General features: G+C 41.9%; 4 protein-coding genes and 1 pseudogene across 4 annotated transcripts in view; 2 read left to right on the top strand and 3 right to left on the bottom strand.

The window, feature by feature from the left end:
* Positions 1 to 329: 329 nt before the first annotated feature.
* On the top strand, positions 330 to 11,266 carry LOC109463243 (upstream activation factor subunit spp27-like). Its single transcript, XM_019759990.1, has 9 exons — positions 330 to 416; positions 1,428 to 1,518; positions 1,958 to 2,051; positions 6,372 to 6,428; positions 6,644 to 6,817; positions 7,437 to 7,506; positions 7,913 to 7,980; positions 8,413 to 8,527; positions 8,945 to 11,266. Exons 1-9 carry the CDS (start codon positions 374 to 376, stop codon positions 9,016 to 9,018), a joined length of 786 nt encoding a protein of 261 aa, XP_019615549.1. The 5' UTR covers positions 330 to 373; the 3' UTR covers positions 9,019 to 11,266.
* Positions 2,105 to 6,278, bottom strand: LOC109463244 (betaine--homocysteine S-methyltransferase 1-like). Its single transcript, XM_019759991.1, has 8 exons — positions 5,757 to 6,278; positions 5,346 to 5,407; positions 4,786 to 4,976; positions 4,150 to 4,344; positions 3,703 to 3,814; positions 3,295 to 3,470; positions 2,894 to 2,972; positions 2,105 to 2,666 (listed from the first exon to the last, which is right to left on the bottom strand). The coding sequence occupies exons 2-8, from the start codon at positions 5,362 to 5,364 to the stop codon at positions 2,419 to 2,421; spliced, it is 1,020 nt and encodes a 339-aa protein (XP_019615550.1). The 5' UTR covers positions 5,365 to 5,407; positions 5,757 to 6,278; the 3' UTR covers positions 2,105 to 2,418.
* A 517-nt stretch (positions 11,267 to 11,783) lies between the features above and the next one.
* LOC109463182 lies at positions 11,784 to 12,572 on the bottom strand (annotated as a pseudogene).
* LOC109463155 lies at positions 12,553 to 13,384 on the bottom strand. The gene is made up of 2 exons (XM_019759871.1): positions 12,756 to 13,384; positions 12,553 to 12,602 (listed from the first exon to the last, which is right to left on the bottom strand). Exons 1-2 carry the CDS (start codon positions 13,270 to 13,272, stop codon positions 12,553 to 12,555), a joined length of 567 nt encoding a protein of 188 aa, XP_019615430.1. The 5' UTR covers positions 13,273 to 13,384.
* A 1,012-nt stretch (positions 13,385 to 14,396) lies between these two features.
* The window catches only part of LOC109463154, a 13,001-nt gene continuing 5,829 nt past the window's right edge, over positions 14,397 to 21,568 (top strand). The window contains exons 1-7 of the mRNA XM_019759870.1: positions 14,397 to 14,635; positions 15,298 to 15,477; positions 16,519 to 16,635; positions 17,095 to 17,195; positions 17,649 to 17,757; positions 19,601 to 19,789; positions 20,078 to 20,308. Of these exons, the coding sequence (XP_019615429.1) occupies positions 14,404 to 14,635; positions 15,298 to 15,477; positions 16,519 to 16,635; positions 17,095 to 17,195; positions 17,649 to 17,757; positions 19,601 to 19,789; positions 20,078 to 20,308 (1,159 nt within the window). The 5' untranslated portion in view covers positions 14,397 to 14,403. The remainder of the gene's footprint in view (positions 14,636 to 15,297; positions 15,478 to 16,518; positions 16,636 to 17,094; positions 17,196 to 17,648; positions 17,758 to 19,600; positions 19,790 to 20,077; positions 20,309 to 21,568) is intronic.

The following is a 21,568-nucleotide window of genomic DNA, read 5'->3' as shown; positions in this document are numbered from 1 at the left end:
TTCAAGCAAAAATCTTCCAGATATACACAAATACGGTCATGTGTGTGCTTGCTCTTGCTTGAGCATGTTTTTTTTTTGTGTGAGCAATACAGTTGTGTCAAAAATCTCATTTTTCCGATAGATATTGATTAGTCCAATTAGGTAAACCACAGTCACAGACCATCAAATAAAGCTGAGCATTCCCACTTTGTATAACGTTAGGCCAAACTCACCGTTGACATTTTTTCTTAATTTTTATGAAAACGTGGTGCAGTTTTTATTTCGGGTGTTGTCACTGCACCGTTGTTATTCTGCCCATCCTCCCATAGGTAGCGCTCGTGCACATTTAAAGACCACCTCCGTCTCGCGAGAGTTGCACCAGCTGATCGGCAACATGGCTGACATTTCGGAAGGCCAGATACGTGAGAGCATCGCAGGTATGCAGGCGTTCCTTTCCCGACGAACCGACTTAGCGAAATTTTCTTGATCAGTTCGACAGTAATAAACTCGGGGCACGATTTGGGGTCGTTTTGAGACGAGGGGTGGCGTGGAAGGGGTGTGGGAAGTGGGGAAAGTGAGGAGAAAACCCGCACGTGTGGAGAGGTGATAGTTTTGGGAGGGGTTCGTTCTGACAGGACAGACATGTGGCAGCAGGCCCTGGTTGGGGGATCCGACTATGAATTACAGTATCGGCATTTAACGCCATGTAAACATGTTGACGTGCACGGCGGCAAACCTTTGTGTGACTGTAACTATTCAATATGCCCCAGCAAATGAAAGCACAACGCGGAAATTTGGAAACATTTCCCAAGCACAGTTTCCGTCTGTGTTTTGGTTTTATAGATCCCTGTCTGTTCTCAAATACCGAGGTAGGGAGGGTCCAGGGTCGTTTGTGTGGAACAAAAATGGAAAGGTGTGAAAATGTGACAAAAAAATTCCGGGGTGAGGATCATGAGAAATCATAAGATAGGTTGCATTAGTTATTATGGACTGTGTTGCACAATCTTACTCTGCCTGGGCCTCTTCTTGTCAATCAGGTGGGCCACGGGCCGCTGGGAGCAGGCTAGTTGACATGAAAATAATGTGCAAATCGTCCCATTTCCTGTGTCTGTCCTTATGACCTCCTGTCATTCTGCCTGTCAATATTCCCACCATACTAGTATTCATGTGCTGTCGACCTACTGTCAAGTTCATTAACATTCCTGTGCAGTGTGTGACCTTCTGACCCCTTGTCATTCTGCCTATCAATCAACTTACTCTGCCCTAACTGATGGAAACCCCAGCATGTCTGCACCCAAGAGTCAGTAAGAAGTCAATAAGTGTATAAGCTGCTTGTCTGTGATGTGATGTGACATGAATTTGTAAGTACTGTGTAACATTATATATCTTGATGACATTGAATCGGTTTATCACCAAACACCTTGAAAAAATGACTTACTATCCTTCAGAAATCTTGAAACATGGGGACCTGACCACCTTGACCTCCAAGTCAGTGAGGAAGATGCTTGAAAACAAGTTTGGAGTTGAACTGACAGAAAGGTGAGTCATGGAGCCAGAGACAGGAGCCCTGCTGCAGGAGCCTTTATAACACCAAGGACGTTAATATTTTAACACAGATTAACATTACATGTCCAGTCAATATGTACAAAGTAAGACTTGGTAAAATGATACAAAAGCCAGTAAATATGTGAGACTTGGTAAAATGATTAAAAAAAAAGAAATGTAAATTTTGAGTAGAAAAATGTTTTTTTTACCTTATTCCTTAACCTACTTACATGTAAGTGCTTGATATACTTTTTCCAAAAGTTGACTTACTATGAAGAGTTTTGAATATACAATTTTTTTTAATTTACTTCATGTTCACCACAAAACAAGGCTCATGGGAGCCACTCAAATGTTTTGGGTTACTGTACAGACGGTGAGGACAGATGTTAGGTGATCTTAGATTTCTCTTTATTTGCCCCCCCTCCCCCTACAGAAAGAAGGAGATAGACAACATGCTGATGGCCATGATCGAGGCTAAACAGGAGGAGAATGGACAACACAGCAGCTCAGACTCGTCAGATGACTCAGTAAGGCTTTTTATTCGATCAGATTGTCTCTAATGAACCTTGCATCCATCATTACAAACAGGTCATCCCCCACCTCCCTTCCAGTGCCAGTGGAAGTGCCAGTACCAACCCAATACTGTTTTTGCTCTTTAGATTGGCAATGTTTTTTTAACCCATGCACCATGGTAAACCAATGCACTACAGTTTAACCGGTGCAAGTCTAAGGTGGGCCCTGTTTGCCTTACACTGCTATAACAAGTGGCCTTCCAGGTATTAGAGCAGCAGGATACTGGTAGAACTATAAAATTACACAGGAATTAATGTAAGATACAGCTAAAGCATACATGGTGCTGGAACTGCTTTTATTGAAAAGCCAGATTGCAGAAGCCTACAGGCTCTTGTTTCCATACCAACGGTCAGTGCCGTAGGTAAAGTGCTTGGTCATGTCGGGAGAGTATTTACTGGCGGGCGGGGTGCGACCCATGGTCTCTGCCAGGGTGCGGGTGAAGTGTGGGGCGTTCCCACAGCACAGACCCACGTACTGCACACCCAGGTCCTTACACCGCTGGCCAAAGTCTGCCACCATGGTCCGCCCACACAGAAACTCATCCATGTCCACGATGAAGGCTTTAGAACCTAAACAGACAGAAACAGCACTGGTCAGTTGGTTCTGAATTAGCAAATGCATGTTTACAAACTATAATAGAAATTCTATGCCTGGGTTCATAGTGATATCAGCAAGCACACAACCTATTAAGACATGGACACTGATGTTCAACTTTTACTGAGTTGTGTGCATAAACCATACAGAATGAAAACCAATTCTAAGAAGATGCCAAGAAGGTACATGTAGTACTTCTCACCTTTGTGGTTAATGAGTGAGTGCATGGTTGGCTGTTGTTCATTAGTACGGTACACAACTGGGAGGGCTGCAAATGGCACCTGTCAAACAAAGAACAGCATCTTAATATGGAGTTGAGTGTACCATGGCTAAAGATGTCTTGCTTTACTTCTTCAGGAGTCTTAGAAGTTCTTTGACACAACTAGATAAGAAGTTACAAAAGTATAGCTAAATTTAAAGGTAGTCCCATACTAGTCATAGGAGCAGCAGGTTGTTGATCCTCTGTGTCTAGGGCATTGTCCTGGAAGATGTGTGAAGTGTCTTTCCCCAAAACACAACATTAACATCTAGACAAGAATGGCAGGGGCCGAACCGGCAACTTCTTTCCCTTTCCATATCACTGAAGACATCTGTGATTCTCACCTTCACCTTCTCAACAACCCCCTCCATGAGTGGCAGCATAGTTGCCGGCCCGCGCCCACAGTTCAGCCCCACCACTGCCGCTCCTGCCTCCTCCAGGGCCAGCATGGCCTCCTCCACGGTGTGGCCATCCCAGAGCCCCTCTCTCGGAACAGAGAAACTCACCACAGCTGCAAGTCCTTTTATTGCAACAGGCAATGATTCAATTATTGTTCCTTGGAATCAAGACAATCATCCCTCTATGGATGTAATTGGAGAGGTGTTGATGAAAGTTACGAAATTGGCAGTATAAGACATTTCTCATTTGTACAATTATGTTACTGTGTGAATTCCCATGTGCATGTTTTCAGTAGTGTTCAATGGCATCACATGCATGGGATATAGATAAAAAAGTTAAACGTTTATTCTCACCATTACCGTACTGCTTGATACAGTCAAGAGCCAGCAAAGCCTCGGCCAGGTTATGGAATGTCTCTGCGACCATGAAGTCTGCCCCCTCCGCTACAGCCCACTCAGTCTGCTCCTGGGAAACACATACACACAAACATGTCAGATGAGCAGTCAATACGTCATGGTATGAAAGAACGGTTATCTAATGAATGTTGTTAATTTTGCATAAATTGAGTCGGCGTTTGACCATCTTAATGGTTATGCTGTGTTGTCATGTCGTCTATCCCTTAGTCTAATTATTTAATCGTTTGGGGCATCACAGAAGATCTGACACCCAGTCTCCACCCTTCATGTTTTTCCAAGGCCATGGGTCATCCTCTACAACGAGGGATGAGCTAGTAAGTGTTGTCAGTTTTGCCATGAAGTGTTGATTCCAATGATGAAGAGATATTAAATCCCAGGGGATACCTTGAAGATTTGCCTGCACTTGTCCCAAGTTTGAGGATCATCAGGGTTGTAACAGTTAGTGTTACAGATGTTGCCTGCCATCAGAGTCCCGGTCTCATCTGCCACCTCCCGTGCCAGCTTCAGCGCTGTCCGGTTAAAGGTCTCCAGTTCATCCTCCCTTCCTACTGCCCTCAGGGTCTCCCTGTGGCCGTAGTACTGTACAACAGGGGAAAAGTTGTCCAGCGTATATATGTACTTACATGCTGCAAGAACTTTAGTATATGTACAATTAGATCATAGGTTTCAGCTTATTATGAACTGGTCTTGCATCATAACCTCATATGGTAGCATCTCACAAATTCACCCTGTCCTCAATACAAAACTGACACAGGTATTGCAGTGTTATATGTTCATGTTTGTGTACATGTAAAAGTGGAGTAAGTCAAACACTGAACATTTGCAACAATGGTTCAGCAATCAGTACATCCCTACATCAATATCAATCCTTGGTGACTATCTTTTTGTTTGTATAACTGAAAAGGGAAACCATAAAGTTGATGAAGTTTGGTATTTTCTGGCTAGCTGTTTGAGTACATTTGTACCTGTAGCAAGAAAGTGATTTTACATGTAGTAGTGTTTGTCTGAGGTTATCCCTACCGTGAATGCCAACACGACATCACTCCCAGCATGCACAAACTCCCGGTGCAGCCCCCTCACTAACTCCGGATGATCCACCACCACCTCAGGCGCAAACGGTCCGGCCTTCAGGTAACCACGTCGCTCAAACTCAAACAGATATCCCTCCGCACAAATAACAGTCTCTCCTGCCTTCAGGCGATCCAGCAAGCCTGCCACAGAAGGACAATGTTGTTTGGTTGCATGCTTTTATGATATTGCACTATGTCTTCTTTCTGTGAGGTGACCATTACTTATTCTTATGAAGTAGCTCTCTATGCTTTGAAAAGAATAGTCAACTCCATTTCTTTGGGAAGAATGGGATCCCTAATCTGTGTAACACATGGGTGTGCACATTGGTATGCACCAAGGTGTGGTCCAAGTAAAATATGACCTATGAAGCATGTAATAAGATGCACACTCAGGCAGAAATTTGTGCCTACTAGTAACAAATAGACACGTTTTGTAAATTCATACTCATCGTTTTTATTGTAAAGGCCAGAGTAAGAACAAAAGAAGATTATTGTAGTCTAGTAACTTACCTTTTGGCTTTGTTGCCATCCTGGTGACAGTGCTGTAGCCGAGATAATGTCCTTTCCTTCTACTGAGGATGGGCACAGATTTTGGGGTACTGACTTGTTATGATTTGCTGTATAGCTTTACAATTAATCAATCTGAAGACACACATGTAAGGTAATTGGTTAATTCATGGAGATATAACCTCCTTGGATAATTAAATTTAAAATTGATAAGTAGTTTGTGAAGATGCTTTTCACCCTTTAAAGTTAATGTCTCTAAAAGACATAATGTTACATGTATGTACAGACAGGTTAGTTGCCTAATTGTGTGTAGATAATCTGAATTTCCCTGGATAGCAAACAATATTTTAGCTGTTCGGAAAACCTGTCAGCAGTTCCATGTAAAAGATGTGTGGGAGCAAAGCAGGTAGTTACCTTTTTCAGCTGGCAGATAATCAAAGCAGTTGGAGTACAGTGGTAGTTATATTTGGGGTATAAAATTCAAGGAGGGACTGGTTAAAACCAGTTTCAAGGTGGGACCATTCTATAGAGGGAGGACAGATCATACGAAAATAGTTTTACAGGAAAGTTACTGCAGAAAATATTTACAGAACATTTTGGCCATCAAAAACATTACATTTGATGCATGAAATATGATATTTTCACTAATACTGTTGTATGAAAGCCATAATATTAATCTCTAACTAAAGTTTACATGGTGTATTTGTGGTCATTGAACCATGGTCTTTGAACCTTGAAGCTGAAAACACTGTAGACAAAGTTCAGTTGACAGAGCTATTCGTTGACAGACAGGCATTGTAGTCCCTTTGCTGCATATATTGTTCTGCCGTTCATTGACTCACATGTGACTTTGACCATGATTCTGCATGAACAGAATAGAATAAATAAAGAGACATGAAATAATGGCACTTTTTAAATGTTAGTACACATGTAAAGGGAAATCAGTAAGCTAAAAGAAAACTGTTTAATGACTAACATGTATTGCTGAAGGCTTTGATTAACAAACTATTTTTTCTGTGTCTCACACAGTTTGCCCCAGAACCCCCAAAGAAAAAAGCAAAGACGTCAGCAAAGCCACCACCTAAGGTAGATACATGTGGTTTGCCTCCATCTGTATTTCCTGTCCTTGGGAGATTTGCTGTTGGAGAACTTGTCAGCTAAGTTGCTATTATTACAATAATTGAATAACCTACAATTTTCCACTAAATGTCATTGACTTCATATACGGATAGAGTTTGTAAGATACAGATCATCATAGTGCCTCATACCTTGAGTGACTTCAGAATACAACTCTCTTGCAGAAAAAAATGCCCAGCAAAAAGCCAGCACCGAAAACAAAAGGGAGCAATTCCTCCAGAAAAACAGCAGACAATTCATCGGACGAAGATTCAGATGCAGCCAATGATGAGGAGCTGGCGAGGAAACTCCACGCTGAGGAGAACAGAACGTCCATGCGCGCCGTGAAAAAGGCACCGGTAGGTACCGCTTCTCAACACTCATGTTACTGTCAACAATAGTAGACCACCATGTCAACTAGATGACAATGTTGTGAAGGATTGTTATACAGTTCGTTCCAACATAATAAGTAAACTCGCATGTCATCACACTTCCAACTTCAGGAGAGTCAGTGAGGGCATCATACATCTGACAAAGGTTGACGAGATCAACCGAAAATTTATGGTGAGTTTACTTTTTGTGTTGGAACAAAGTTTGAACTCTATAACCATGGATTCTACCAACACAGATGAGCTTTTAAATCAGATGACACCCAGGCTAAAATGTAAAGACCCTATCACACTGTCAGCAAGTACAATGTAGGTGAAATTGGCATATCACATGCACCTACAGCCTTTGCATTTTTTAGTCAAGTTCCAAATACTGATTCAGATGAAAATGTTCTGATAGAGCTTAATGCTCTCAGCTTTTTTTAGATATATAATATGCTGTGATGAGCAATACCCACTTAATTGTACATAGAGAAACAGTTTAGTGGGCAATCAATTGGCTCACAGCTGCCAAGTGTTCTCATTTAACATAAAGGACTCTGACTTTGTTTGATTAATATTGAAAGATGCTTGATATTTATTCCTACAGAAGAGGAAGAGGAAGAAGAAAGATTCAGATGATGACAGTGATGATGATTTTGTAGAGAAACCAAAGAGAAGTTAGTCCCTTTCCTCAGTGTAATGATATTATATAATTTTTATATGATGATCATGTCTTATCAGTTGCATGGGTGTTAGGTATCTGAGCATGTTGAGTTAATTTGTCTGAAAGATGTTTTCCCATTTTACAGAAATATGTTAGAGGGGTCTATACATGTAGTTATTAGTATGTATTTACCTGGCATTCAGCAATTTTTGTGTTCATCCCTTATCTCACAGCTCACTTTTCCTACTCCCAAAAGACTGCCTTCTGTATTAGCTTGAACTGTGTAGAAAGACTATCCTGCAGATGTCACATCCCCCAAAGATATTTTGACACTTATGATCTCATAAGTTCTTCCCGAATGATTCCTATGCAGATTGTGGCCTAATTTTTAAGTCGCTTCTTTTCTCCCAATATTGCAGAAAACTCCATGTACTCCAGAGAGATGGTTCTGTCTCCGGACCTGGCTGCTGTGGTTGGAGGAGAAAAGGTAGGTCATGACCTATGAACTTCTTGGTGACCTCTAACCCTGTCTATTCATGAGTGAACACTTCATAATCTTTATTTTTAGTAACTATCAAGTGCATGTGTTGTGTACCAATGTTCCCTTGTTTGAAAGTTGCACTATAGAAACTTACATCAGAATCAAGAGACTCTTTTTACACAACTCACTGTAGACACTCCTCACTTTTTACACAACCATTTATTCAGCTGACATTAAGGAGTCTCTTTATTCAGTGACTTACCAACCTGATGAAACTATTCATGGATCACTCAGATTGCTGCAATACATGAACATCACCAGATGAAGAGATCATATATTCATTAACTGTGTGAGTTAAAGATGCTGTAGGCTTACCTCAGTAGGCTACACTCAACCCAGTTTGTGCACCAATCTGTGTTTTCTCCCCTCGCCCCACAGATGCCCAGGAGTGAGGTAGTGAAGAGGATGTGGGCTGTGATTAAGGAGAGGAAACTGCAGGATCCCAGCGACAAACAGTACATCATCTGTGATGAGCAACTCATGAAAGTCTTTGGTAAGTTGCCCGACTTCACAAAGCATTTCCCAAATATGCATGTAAGTCTGCAGCAGCTGGATGTCTGCATGTATTGGCTCATCTAATTTGCCACAAAGCTGCTGAAATTCTCTTCAAGTTTGCTAAATTTGATCATCCTGTCATTTAATACCATAAAAGCTGATCTGTATTCGTAGGTAACATAGTAAATAGCTTAACTTGGTCATTTTGAAGGCTTTACAAATGCTTGATGTCCTGGTAATGGACATGAAACTACAGTAGCCTGTGGGGGAGTTGGGCACACAAGCTGTGTGGTAAGCCTATAGTGGATTGGGATATCTGTCAAGTTGCCATATGGTGTCAGTAGAATGAATCAAGATTGCCCTTATTACTGTCTGACTCAGTGTCCCTACAAATCAGTGTTCTTCTCATTTTCAGGTGAACGTCGACTGAAGCCATTTGGAATGATGAAGTACCTTAAGAATCACATCATGGACCCGAAAGCTTCGTAAGGGAGACTTTGTACCCCTTTGTTTTATCGGAGAGGTCTGGCCTGCCATGCTATGGGTTTATCTATTGAGATTTTTATAACATTAAGTTGCACTGCCTTTCTATATGTGGGAAGCAGTATATGTGCCTGATGTACAGATTGTGCCGGAGAGTAAACTTGAACTTGATGGGAATAACAGGCAATATTGCAGTATTTTTGTACAGAGAGATGATCAAAAGGTTTTCAGTATGAGCAATGCCTGATAGATGGTTGCAGTATGATGATATTGGACTGTGCAATGTGAAGAAGTACACTGTGGGAATGTACACGCCTTGTTAAAAAGTCATTTTCTAGTCTGACCTTCTCCAATGACTTGTGTTAGACTGTGGGAGATACATGTAAATTGAGCAGCCACAAGGGTTATATTTGTTTAACCCTCTCTTGCTAAGGTAGACTTTTTGGCTCCTATTTTGTTTTTGATACAAAGCTAGGTAGTAGGTATAAGGTTAATCCACACCTGGTGACTGCTAGCTTATGTTGGTCTGTAGTGGCTAAAATGACAGCTGGATTATGCATGTAAGTAAGGTATACATTGTCAGGGCTGCTATTGATATATGCGTGTATAAGACTGAGAAACACTTGTTTGGACAGTGTCCTGCAAGTATCCGATTGGTGGCTGCTAAGACAACTTTTGTTAAACTTTATGTTTTGGTATTATGGACCAGAATGGTCAGCATTGGTCAGTTTTGGATGGCTGATTTGGCTACAGTGGTAGTTGTGGTAAGACTTGTGGAATATTGTGGAATATTACTGACCATGCACAGTGAGGCATTTGTAAGATTCATTTCATATCATAAAAGAGAAAGCTGTTTATCTTCAAATGTCTTTGCAAAAAAGGTCACATAGAGGTGCTTGACAATGAGATGAAAAAAAATTGCAATAGGTCTTCCCATAGATTCAACTGAATTCATGTTAGCTACTTCAGCTGTATGATTTGTTGCAGCATTTGCAATCATTATGATGGACGGAAGAAGATAGTCTAGTCAATGATATCATAGAGGTTGGCACATAATGTTACCTAAATGACACACAGAAACCGAGTCTCAGTTACAAAGTTTGAGTTTATTCAAAAAGGTGCAAGTTACATTGTAAGTTATGTTGCCGCTGGCATATATATCTATATATATTGATGCAGTTACTTCTAGTTTACATTTGTTCTGTTAAAATGTTTCTCATTATAAATATAGCAAAGTACTATCAATGAGTAGTTCTTGATTTGAGTAAAGCAGAATATCTAGTCAATCTCAATCATGCTTAAATCAAGGTATACTATTATTTCTATTATAGTACAAAATTAAAGTAAAATGAAGATTACTAATCAAAAATCATACATATATCTTTGTGTGCAATTGTAAGAAGTGTTTGTTGCACAGTAAATTTATTCCATATATTTATGCTTCTAAAATCATATTATATGTAATAGACATAGTCAGAAGTTCTCAGAACAAAAACAATGGCATTTACTGACATGGTCTATCTTTCTTTACTTATTTCTTACCAAAATCTTGTTATCTATATCTGCACTACAATATTTTGTAACTTCAGAAAAAGAATTGTTATTCATTGTAAGCAAATCATGACATGATATGGACAGCTGATGCAGCTGAATATTTGTGAAAGATGTACTAGGTAGAAAGCACTTAATATAGTATATATATATATAGTATACATTTCTTTTGAAAGTTATTGTTCAAGTACATGAACCAACTTTTCAAGTACATGTACATTGTACCAAGTTTTCCAAAGCTCACACATAGCTATGTGTTACACACACTGCCAAGTAAGCCTTCATCCTTGAGTACTAGTTGCAGGCAGTTAGTGACAGACACTTGCAAATAAAAGTGAGGCTACAGTGTTTGTGCTGTGTCTGTGTGACTCTAATACAATACTCGTTGATTATACAGGACACCGTTATATAGAATACGCAAATAGAATGAAGGCATAACTACATGTAAATAGACAGCACAGTTTACGTCTGTACGTCGGTCTTGAGTTCATTGTGTCGACTAAAATGTGGTTCCTTTTAGTAATGCTAGCATGTATTGGCACAAAGAAGAAAGTCCAAATACTATTAAATGACGCTCCTTACAGACAAACTGCAATCCCCACATGTGGCCTGGGACCTGATCATGATATTAATGAACTGTGGAGGACCGACGTGGTTACATCCATGCCAAAATGTGCTAGGATACATCCAAACAATTCTCAGAACTTGGGCTCTTGGCTGACCTAATACATTCAGGAACTAAAGGAGGCAATGAAAGCAGTTCACCCAGCCGCTTTCTGTTAAACCAAGACGCGCTGCTACAATATTCTTCCTCCATCACTCTGATGAGCAGCTCATGGATGAGATACGCGCAACATCATTGTTCATCTCTTCATCAAATTTTGTGTCGTTTTAAAATATCAAGCTCGTGTTCGGTTTGCACAAAACTCTCGCTTTCCAATTCCATTTTACTATAGTTGGTATTACCATATTCTACACGGATGTGTAAGTTGGGCTAGTCTTATGCCTATTTTGTGAAGTTAAAATTCTGTGTGTAAATAATTCTTTCTGAAGTGTTTCGCGAATTTTCCCCATGCATTTCGCCATGCACCATCCGCATTCCTCTACGTTAGCTACGTTTGAATCAATCTCTGTAAAAATGAAGTCATCTACTGCCTTTTATACTGCGCAAATTCTAACATTACCCTTGCGGTATTCAAATGTCAGTTGTAGTTGTGCTTACTGATCCTACGGTTTATGGAGCCTTTCAGTGCTCGACAAGAGACCAGTATTAGTAGGAAGGAGTCTCATTTCCACCAACATGAGCGTGTCTTCGTGCGTCGTCCAGGTATTCCAGTCTATCCCCTGGTCATGGTCATTGTCTTCACTGAACAGATACAGGCCGTTCAGGTTGGAATGATGGCAGCTCCTGTACCACCAGGCTCCCCGGCAGATCGTCGCACAGTTGCCGCTCCTGGCATCGTTGTCCCTGTCCCAGGTGCTGAAGGGCTGGCCCCGGTGGTAGGACAGCGAGTCGCCCGCCGTGCCGGTATACTTCCCCAGCCTCAGGCGGTACAGTCCCGCTTCGTCCTCTATGGCGACCCGGTCGAAGTCGGCGTACCGGGATTCCCCGTCCCAGTTCTCCATGTACACGCGCAGCTTGTACCTGCCCTGGCTGGTCAGCAGGTGAAGCCGGTCGTTTCCCAGCCAGAAATCTCCCAGTGGAGAGCCGAAGCCACGCTTGTACTCCTGCCAGGTCCTGTAGAAGTCGGTGGTGTTGTCTTTCCTCCTCTGTGCGACAGTCCAGCCCTCGCCTTTGTCTATCCGACAGTAGACGTAGAAGGGTTCCGCCAACATGCGGCGGTGCTTGGAGGAGTAGCGGTAGTTGAGAGGTTGGATGGTGTAGACGCCGCTTTCCGTGTGGCCCATGTCGACCACGCCCTGACAGTCTGGAACACGCATTGTTGTACATTTGGTTATATAACTGCTATATCAACGCCTTTTAAAACTTTATGAGCTTTTGCTATTTATATCTTGTCTCTCTGTCGCAATTAAGGCAGCTTTGATTGTAAGTGTATAAAGATTCAACGGACAGAAAACGATAGATATCCGCTATTGAGATTTGCTGAAAAGCCTCGTTGAAAAAAGTACAAAGGCCGCAATTTGAAGTTGTTTCGGATCTATTTGAAAGCACTTAACCGGGCTCAACATACCTTTTGGATACACAATTGCACTGTCCTCTGCTTCGGCGAGGTTTTCCGCTATTTGCTCCTTCGTCCTTTGGTCAAACAATTCCTGAATAGAAAATGACACATCTTGAAGCCCTTGCTCAAGTTTGTTCAGCCGAGTGGTGATCAGGAGAAGCTGTTCCGACATTGTTTCCAAAAGGTAGTCCCTTCTTGGGATGACGTTTTCTTTTTCCTCCATCTTCTCAAAAGCCTCTTCCACGCGTGAGACCACGACGTGCTGTTGCGTCTTGAGGTGGTGGAAGTAGTTGGTGACGGTGCCTCTCCAGGACAGTAGGGCGTCCATGCCTTTGCGTATGTGTTTGATGTCCAGACCTAGCGAGGCGTTCTTGAGTGGGTATTTGGCATGGTTTATCACCTCATCATCTGACGCCAGTAAGGACCGTTGTTGACGTCTGTGACCGACGTCTTCAGTAGCCGTCAGTAGTCCAAGGAGGACGCTGGCGACACAGACGAGAAGAAGAAGACGCACAGAGGTCATCATCTTGAGTTGGAAGAGACGAGCCGGAAAGTGAAGTCTGCCAGAGATTCAAACCACTTCTTAAACTACTTTGGCGATTGATCAAGTACTTCTGATGGCACTTTTTGGCTCCGAATATGACATTCCACAGGCACATTGATACTTTCGTGAACCACTTGCAGTGTAGGGAGACTGTAGGAGGAAAGAGTCATAGACCACAATAATGGAAAGCAGAGGGTTATGCATGCTGACTGTGTTTCTGTCGAAAGGCCATAGCCATGATGTATTGGTACATGTACATGTTGGACAGGCTTTGGGGCCTTGGCTAGAAGGAAGGAAGGAGATTTTTAGTATTAAAGATTTGCAACTTACAATCATCAACATCGGTTGAAGTATACGGAGGGAAAATTTTCACTTGAATTTTCACTCTCAAATCAAGTGTCTTATTTGACAATAGTTAGGTTACTCGATCGCGAGGCAATGGGACGAAGTTGATAACGTTGAAACAAAAAGCACAGCTGAACAGCAGAAGCAAACCTCGCACATCTCATGGAAGAATTCTGATTTCGTTACTCTCACTCATTTCTGTACTTGATAAGAGCCAACTGAGCCATTGTATTTGGTCCAATTAGACCAATCCTCAAGACGGCGCCGTCAGAATCTGTTTCCGCTAACGAAAACACAACTTCAGAGCGTACGGTAATATACTAGTAATAAAGATCCTGACTCGGTTGCCTACATATTCTTGACGCACTGGTATCGTGGTGTGTTGTTCCGTGAGATTTCTTTGCCATATCGGTTTTAAGCATTGCAGCTATGTCGAGGAAATGCCATAAATGTCAGCCTTCGCTATTGCGGGAAAGACCCTTCGGCCTACATATGTACCCCCCCCCCCCCACGGACACACCCCACGCAATTTGTTCGACTGATTTCACTTTGATACGTAACGTTATTTCTCGCACAGTACAATATTTTGTTACATCATTTGAAAGAAAAAAGAGCTTTCTTTGCTGGAAGCCAGGAATAACAAAGTTAATATTGCAAGTATGAAGATTCTCGTCACAAACCTAGCTATAACTATATTGTAAAGTATGTTTCAAGCTGCCAAGAGACAACGCGTCTGTTATTGACTTGATAACGCCTATAGGAGTCAAGATGGAGACCAAGTTACTCCTGGCCGTTTGGCTGCTCCTGCACACGGCGTACTGTCTACCGAAGGACTGTGGGGACTGCGACTCTGACGCCTGTCCTGAGCTCGACTGCCCGTCCAACATGACGGCCAAAGACGCTTGTTCCTGCTGCGACGTCTGTCTGAGGGAAGAGGACGAAGTGTGTGGAGGAAAGCACTGGTCGGAAGGCCGCTGTGTGGAAGGTTACTACTGCACTGGTGAGATCACAAACTTTTCTCGACGGAACAAACTTGATACTATGGAACACCGTCGTTTACGTGCGATTTTTGATAAGATAAAGTCATTGGAAGTAAGCTTTGCTACATTATATTGATGAAATTGTAAAACGTAGCATTTGTGAAGCTAATAAAGTGCTGAACTTGTCAACTTCGCACTGTGCCTGTTTTCAATTAACGAATGGTCAAGTTTGTTTTTATACTTGAGGGCTATCCCTTATTATGCACACCCAAATTTAGCCATTCAGTGGCACTTCTATCGAAATTAAATGCAACTGAACATATAATGTTTCATTTTTCTAAGGGCTTCAACTTTTGATATCAGTTTATCAAACAACTGAACAAGTTAGCTTTTTCTTCACAAAGACATGTCTACTCCCTTTGCATGCTAGCAATACAGTCGTCTGAGGAGTGAGATATGTACACTGTTTCGACGGTCATGACTTCAAGGAACTAATAGCGCACACCCAATGTTGATTTTACACACCTCATATCCATAAACATGTATATGTACGATAGGAAAAGCTTTGACCAATTGACTAGAACTAAACACTCCATCTCTATCGTTTGTCATCATTTGTTGTCTCATGTAACCCGAATCACAGAGGTTTGAAATCTTCCATTTCTTGTTGGTGTTGAAACAGCCGACCCCGACAATGATGAAGATGAGCCCGGGCGGTGTAACTGCATGTACCCGTACCGGGTGTGTGGGTCTGACGGGAAGGACTATGTCACCTACTGCCAGCTCAGGTTCAGCTCCTGGCGAAACAAGAAGATGGGCGGAGACAAGATCCACCGGGTGCACAAGGGATTCTGCAAGTTCGGTCAGTACATTTTTTGCACCGATTCAAAGAGTAATCATTTCGGTTAGAGTAGAAATACTAATCGTGGCCGTGGCTGGCAAACCTGGCCTTGTGCGGTTACGATTTTTTCAACCGGAAGTTCCGTTTGGAGATGACAGAAATACCAGATACTAGTATGCCGTGCCATGGCCCAATGTACGCGTATGGCGTATCATGCGCATGTTATAACTAATGTGCCTTGTAAGCACTTCATATACACTTGAGTTTGCGGAATCATGGTATAGGGGGATTTTACACTTTACACTTTCCAGTAGTGGGTTGAAGTTATACTCTGGTTATACGCTATTTTCTGAGAAAACACTGATAGAGGCAACGGCGGTCAGAAGATTTATCATGGAGTCGAGTCAGGTTTGTCTGTGTGGAGCTGACGAGAAACACTGAGGCTGACGTTCGCCCTCGAACCTTGACTTATCCGTGACTGGTATTCACATGGCCTTAAGTAGCTCCAGCTGTCCCTCACCGAGTACTTCAACTTTAATCCGACCTGAACACTAAAATAAACATGTCATTCCACCGGCTTGTCAATCACGCTGGGGCGTGCGCCATTTTAAGTTAATTCGTTCGTTCGTTTCGGGTTTGGTAGCCAGGTAGAATTTTCCATTTATCTCATCGATGGTCGGTTTTTGAACCAGATCTTCTCTTTATCTGACCAAAATATCCTTGGGCAGTGGAGAATCAGGTGAGCTACTTGGATGATGGCCAATATGTCAGATTTCTAATCAGTCTGAGTACAGCCTGCCCGCTGTGTGTCTATTTGGGCATGTGCCAAGGACTATCGGGCATACGGACTTCCTGACTTTCAGACAGATGAGGGATGACGGATGGCTCTGATAACCGGTTGAACGACATCTGTACCAGCTATTCCACAAAGAAAACAAACCTGCCATGATATATGAAATGTTGAAATACTGACTTTCAGCACGTCTAGGTACTTTTAATAAATGAATTTTCGTCATGACACATTAATGTCGGATTCATTTCTCCCCATCAACCGCCCACCAGCCCCGATCATCTCCATCCCTCCGACGGATGTCCGGAACACCACGGGCAACACGGTGTTCATGAGCTGTGAGGTCAAGTCCAACCCGTCCTCCCAGATCGTCTGGAAGTTTAAGAAAGGTGAGGTCCATCAAGATAGTTGTTTTATCAACTGGACGACCTTTTCGTAGCCATCCTATTCGTCCTCTATGATATTTGGCAGCTGAGAAGCTATCAAAGGGGAGAATCGGAGCTAGATTGAACTGGATAGATATGAGACCAGCCTAACTTTTTTGTGCCATGTGAAGCTCAAGAAATATCATTTATTATCTAAATATTGCGTCAACACGTTGTCCGCCTCAGTTGACAAAGTACAAGTCATAGTCAGAGGTGATGTCCCTGTGGAAACCCTACCTGTATCACCAACCGTTTTCCAAATCCGCTATTACTTCAAAGCGCGTTTCTAGGATCTGACACTTTAAAAGTGGGGGTTTAACTGAACTTAGCATGACTTACATATTTGGAATGTCTTCACTGCGCCACAAAGAAACCCGCATCATTACTCAAATACTTCCACTCAACTTTCTGTTTTGCTTCTAGATGAGGAGGATGAAGGAGTGGACCTCCCGGCCGACTATGACAACATTTTCTGCAGTTTCCGCGGCGGACCGGACACCAACAAGGTGACAGGCTGGGTGCTGGTAAGTAGGGCCACAGCAAAGTGGCACAATCATGTCCACATTCAATTCTATGGACGTTCATATATGGATATATATATATATATATACATATTGCATTGGCATTTGTGTTGGCATTCTCTTGCTTTTTCGCAACATCCATTTATCGCGTGTGGAGCATATGGGACTGTTTCTCCAACAGATTGGAAAAGCACTGATAGGATGAACGATCCAAAAGCCCCGCCCACCTCCGTCAAAACGTAGAAATGCAAGATAGAAACTTAAAAATCCAAATATTTGACGGCACGCAGGCACTCTCATTGGTCGAACTCAGCGGCTGTTTGCTGTTGTGCCATTGGTTAAAGTAAGCTAAGCTACGAGTGATGGACAGTTGGGTTGTGTTGGACTGTCATACAGAAAGACACACACCTGTACTTGGCAACCTGACAGTTCTGTGGGACATTTCTTGTGCTTCAGATTGAAGGCCTACAGAAGACCAATGCTGGCATATACCAGTGTTTCGCTGCCAACGAATTTGGAAATGACACCAGCACGGCCTATTTGGAGGTGCTGGAAGAAGAACTGTGAGGCAGAGACGATCTTCGAAAAGCTGAACATTGTCACGGAGAGACTTGATCAAAAAGGATATATTCGTCGATCTATTGATTTCGTAATTGCTGTTAAGTAGATATTACATTTGTCTTTAACTGGTGTTAGCTTGTGAAAAGGCCCTGGCACATTCTTTGGCTTTTTTACTTCAACATCTCAATCGAAAGGATAATAAGTTAGAATTACAGCTGCTTTATCTGCAAGACGAATACTTAACACTTTGAGAATGATAGCTGGGAGACTAGTGGGAGGTATCAGTAGCCACCTCCTCTCCTCACACAGATAAACCAGTGGATAACATCTTCTTGACTGGATGTCTCTTCATTAGTTTGTCCTATACCAAGTATTCTATCCACTTCCACTTATTACCCGACAGAGAAACATAATATTATCATTTATAACTTTATGGAAAGGATACTAGGGGTGCCAAGTCTTTGAATATTGCTCAACTTAATTCATAGTCGAAAATAATCTTTAATACATGTGAACTGAGATGAATCCTTTGGCCAGTTCTCTGCACATCTACACAAAATGTTTTTCTATGGCATACCAAGGCAACTGTACTACCCTTACCCAACCCCCAACCCCTTCCTGGTGCATTCCTCTCCAGCAAGGAACAATTTATTTTCTCCAATGTTTTTTTTTTTGCGAACTTTCTTGTCTAATATTTCAGTTGCAATATTCCAAGCACAAGACATCAAACAATAAACAAATGGGTTAAAGGTACAAAGGGTACTAAGATAGATTATTTACAGCCAACAATAGGCTTTTTAGTTGAAGTAAAGGAAGCTGTTTGTTGATTTTAGTGATGGACAGTTAGGTTTGGACTGACATACAGAAAGACACACACCTGTACTTAACAACCTGACATTTCTGTGGGACATTTCTTGTGCTTCAGATTGAAGGCTTACAGGCTTCAGATTGAAGGCTTACAGAAGACCAATGCTGGCATATACCAGTGTTCCAGTGTAAAGGAAGCTGTTTGTTGATTTTAGAAGTGTAACCGACACCAGTGATTCATTCCCTCCAGCCTATCAGGGCCATTCTATTCCGAACTTTGGGGAAAGACAGACTGGACTATTGGAAGACGATGCTTCTAGAAATGTACATGTAATTGTATTTCTGGTGAAATTTTCTTTGATTTTTAGATTACATCCCAGTTAGTACTGATTGGACCTAAGCCAAGTTCCAAGAATGCCTCACATATATGCCTCCGACATATGTAAGTTACTTATATTTACACACATAACATCCAAGTCTTAGACACCAGTCATAACACTATCCAACTGAACAAAATCATTGTATTACTTTTTTTCTACAAAGAAAACACCACCATTTACTTTGAAAGTTTCAGTAATGGGCTTGGATATGGTCACATTACAATCCTTTGTTGCTGTGCATTTACGCCCAAATCCTGAAACCCCTATGGTAATAGTGGCACATCCCTAGCATACAGGAATGCCAAGGTGTTTGCTCTTGGATGACAGCATCTCCCTACTGTAAACTGTAAAATTTTCCAAACAGAAAAACTCAAGTAGAAATACAACATTTAATGAAATGACATTACCAAACTAGAAAATATCTGTTCCATAGTAAATCGTCTCCCAGACTGAAAACCTTTCGCCATTGTGTCTTGTTTGATAATTCTGTCACCATTTAACACGGGTAAATGTTTTCCATTCTACGGTAATATAGCCGTCTCCCCAGGCTGGGCCCCCCACACACTAAGCCCTCCTGTCTGAGTCCAGACAGGGTGCAGCTCCTGCGTTCTCTCTGCAGCATCTTGGTATTTAAACTCTAGCAAGGAAAACCTGAGTAAGGCATAGACATGAGGGTCTGGGGAGGCTTGTTGTTGGTACTGGTGACAGTGGTGGTGGTGGAGGGGAGGAAGGCTCTGGGGAAGTGTCCTCCATGTAAGCTGGACCAGTGTCCCGACATCAGGGGCAAGTGTTTGGGGGATGTCCTCAAGGATCCCTGCGACTGCTGTGAGGAGTGCGCCAAGACTGAAGGTACACCTGTAGTTTCCTTCATTGAAATATGGTTGTCACTTTACTGCATTGATTCTCCTAAACCACTGTTAGTTTTAAAGAAAGATGTTGGAGAATAAAATTCATAAAATAACAAAGATTTACGCGTATTCAGTTAATTCTCGTGCATGAAGCTACATGAATATCAGATTTTGATATTGCAGAAAGGAAATACCAACTATATATAACTTTTACACTTGCAGGAGGTTAGAAAAAAATTACATTTTTTCCACTTGAAAGAAAGCTGAGTTTGCACATATTTGAATACAGGTGAAACATGTGGAGGAAAGAGACACAAGCTGGGGACCTGTATGGAGGGCTTGCACTGTGAGACCAAGAGAGGGAGGAAGAAGGGTGTGTGTGTCTGTAACGTGGAAGGAAAGGTCTGTGGTACCGATGGCGTCACCTACAACAGCCTGTGTGAACTGGACCTCAACAAACTGGTGGGCTTCAGGGAAGGGTGGTCACTGGAGAAACGCCATGATGGGCCCTGTTACTCAGGTATGGAACTTTTCTGGGTTTGGTATAAAGGAGGGGGAGGGGTTGTCTGTCATCAGTACATTTTAGTACATACCATAGTTTTCTACAATGGTTTATGTATATGTATTTTCTGGTTTCAAATACAGGTATATGCAAGCCTGAAGTGCCTATATCAAAATGAAACATTAAATTGTTCTTGTGAATGAGAAAATTTCAAGGCAAATGTATGGGATTGGTATAGAACCAGACACACCAATAGACCAGGCACAGTCTAGTGCATATTGCTCGGGGAACTTGGGAAACTCCAGGCCCATTATATCACTAGAAGCATGTGGCAAAATCAATACTTGAAGGCAGATTACCACATTACTGCTAGCGTTATTGGATTATGGTACAAGAGCCTGAACCTGGGGTGAAAGGACCAGTCCCATGTTGTTGGAAAAGCCATTAACCCCATGATGCATTTCACTGAAATTTACTGCAGATGAAAGCATCAATGATGATATGAAACATTAATAAGAGAAAGGTATGGTTCTGTGTATCTTAAAGGGATAACTTCCCAGTAAATCAAGGTGTAGAGGTGCATTTGTAGCACCTTAGATGTAACCTGGAATATCAATAATGTGCAGTATCATGTTATACAAAATTATAGTTAACATAACAAGACTCCAGATATCTGCATAATGCTAGGGTGATAAAGAAAATAGGCAAAAAACTTACTTACTGACATAAAACTCTAGGGCTACTCTCTCCTCTTCCCTATAATCTCTCCTGATCAGTCCCTTGCCTGTGTCTACTGGAATGTTTTAACCAATATTTACACGTCATTCCTTAGGAAATAAGCTAAATGAAGTGTTGGTTGAACTAATCTGCTTTGCTGAGCTTTCAAATATCTGGCACTTTTTTTCCTTTCAGAGGTTTTAAAGATGTACTTGAAAAAGAGCCTCAAAATCTTGTAAGAACGCCATATCTGATCATGCTACTGTGCATTGTTTTCTACAAACCAGTTTTGGAAACCGGTGCATGTGAAGAAAAATATCAGCATTACTTAACAAAATTGGCATGATTCATGTTTTGTTTTGGGCGGTTGAAATTGTCTTTGGTTACACAAGCCTGTAAACATTGCAAGCAGCTGCTATTTAGGTTCGACATACCAAAAAGTCTTTGGGAAATGGAGATGGAAACATGTCTGGCCTGAAAACAATAAACCATTCACTGCATGTTCTGTTGGAAAGTAAGTTTGTACCCAGGAGGTCTTACAGAGGGGCCCCATGGGGGGGG

This window comes from Branchiostoma belcheri, unplaced genomic scaffold (assembly GCF_001625305.1).
Source record: "Branchiostoma belcheri isolate BF01 breed outbred unplaced genomic scaffold, Haploidv18h27 scaffold123, whole genome shotgun sequence".
Classification (NCBI taxonomy): Eukaryota; Metazoa; Chordata; class Leptocardii; order Amphioxiformes; family Branchiostomatidae; genus Branchiostoma; species Branchiostoma belcheri.
The sequence above is the reverse complement of the archived record's forward strand: the minus strand, read 5'-3'. Positions and strand labels throughout refer to the sequence as shown.

Bases quoted from the DNA above. Each gene is read 5' to 3' on its own strand.
- LOC109463155 (XM_019759871.1), bottom strand. From the start codon at position 13,272: ATGATGACCTCTGTGCGTCTTCTTCTTCTCGTCTGTGTCGCCAGCGTC. The intron at 12,603-12,755 runs GTATGTTGAGCC...TTACAATCAAAG, and splicing joins TGCAATTGTGTATCCAAAAG to CTGCCTTAATTGCGACAGAG.
- LOC109463244 (XM_019759991.1), bottom strand. The intron at 4,345-4,785 runs GTAGGGATAACC...CCTGTTGTACAG, and splicing joins ATGTCGTGTTGGCATTCACG to TACTACGGCCACAGGGAGAC. The intron at 2,667-2,893 runs GTGAGAAGTACT...CTGTCTGTTTAG, and splicing joins CTCACTCATTAACCACAAAG to GTTCTAAAGCCTTCATCGTG.
- LOC109463243 (XM_019759990.1), top strand. From the start codon at position 374: ATGGCTGACATTTCGGAAGGCCAGATACGTGAGAGCATCGCAG. The intron at 417-1,427 runs GTATGCAGGCGT...ACTATCCTTCAG, and splicing joins GATACGTGAGAGCATCGCAG to AAATCTTGAAACATGGGGAC. The intron at 6,429-6,643 runs GTAGATACATGT...ACTCTCTTGCAG, and splicing joins CAGCAAAGCCACCACCTAAG to AAAAAAATGCCCAGCAAAAA.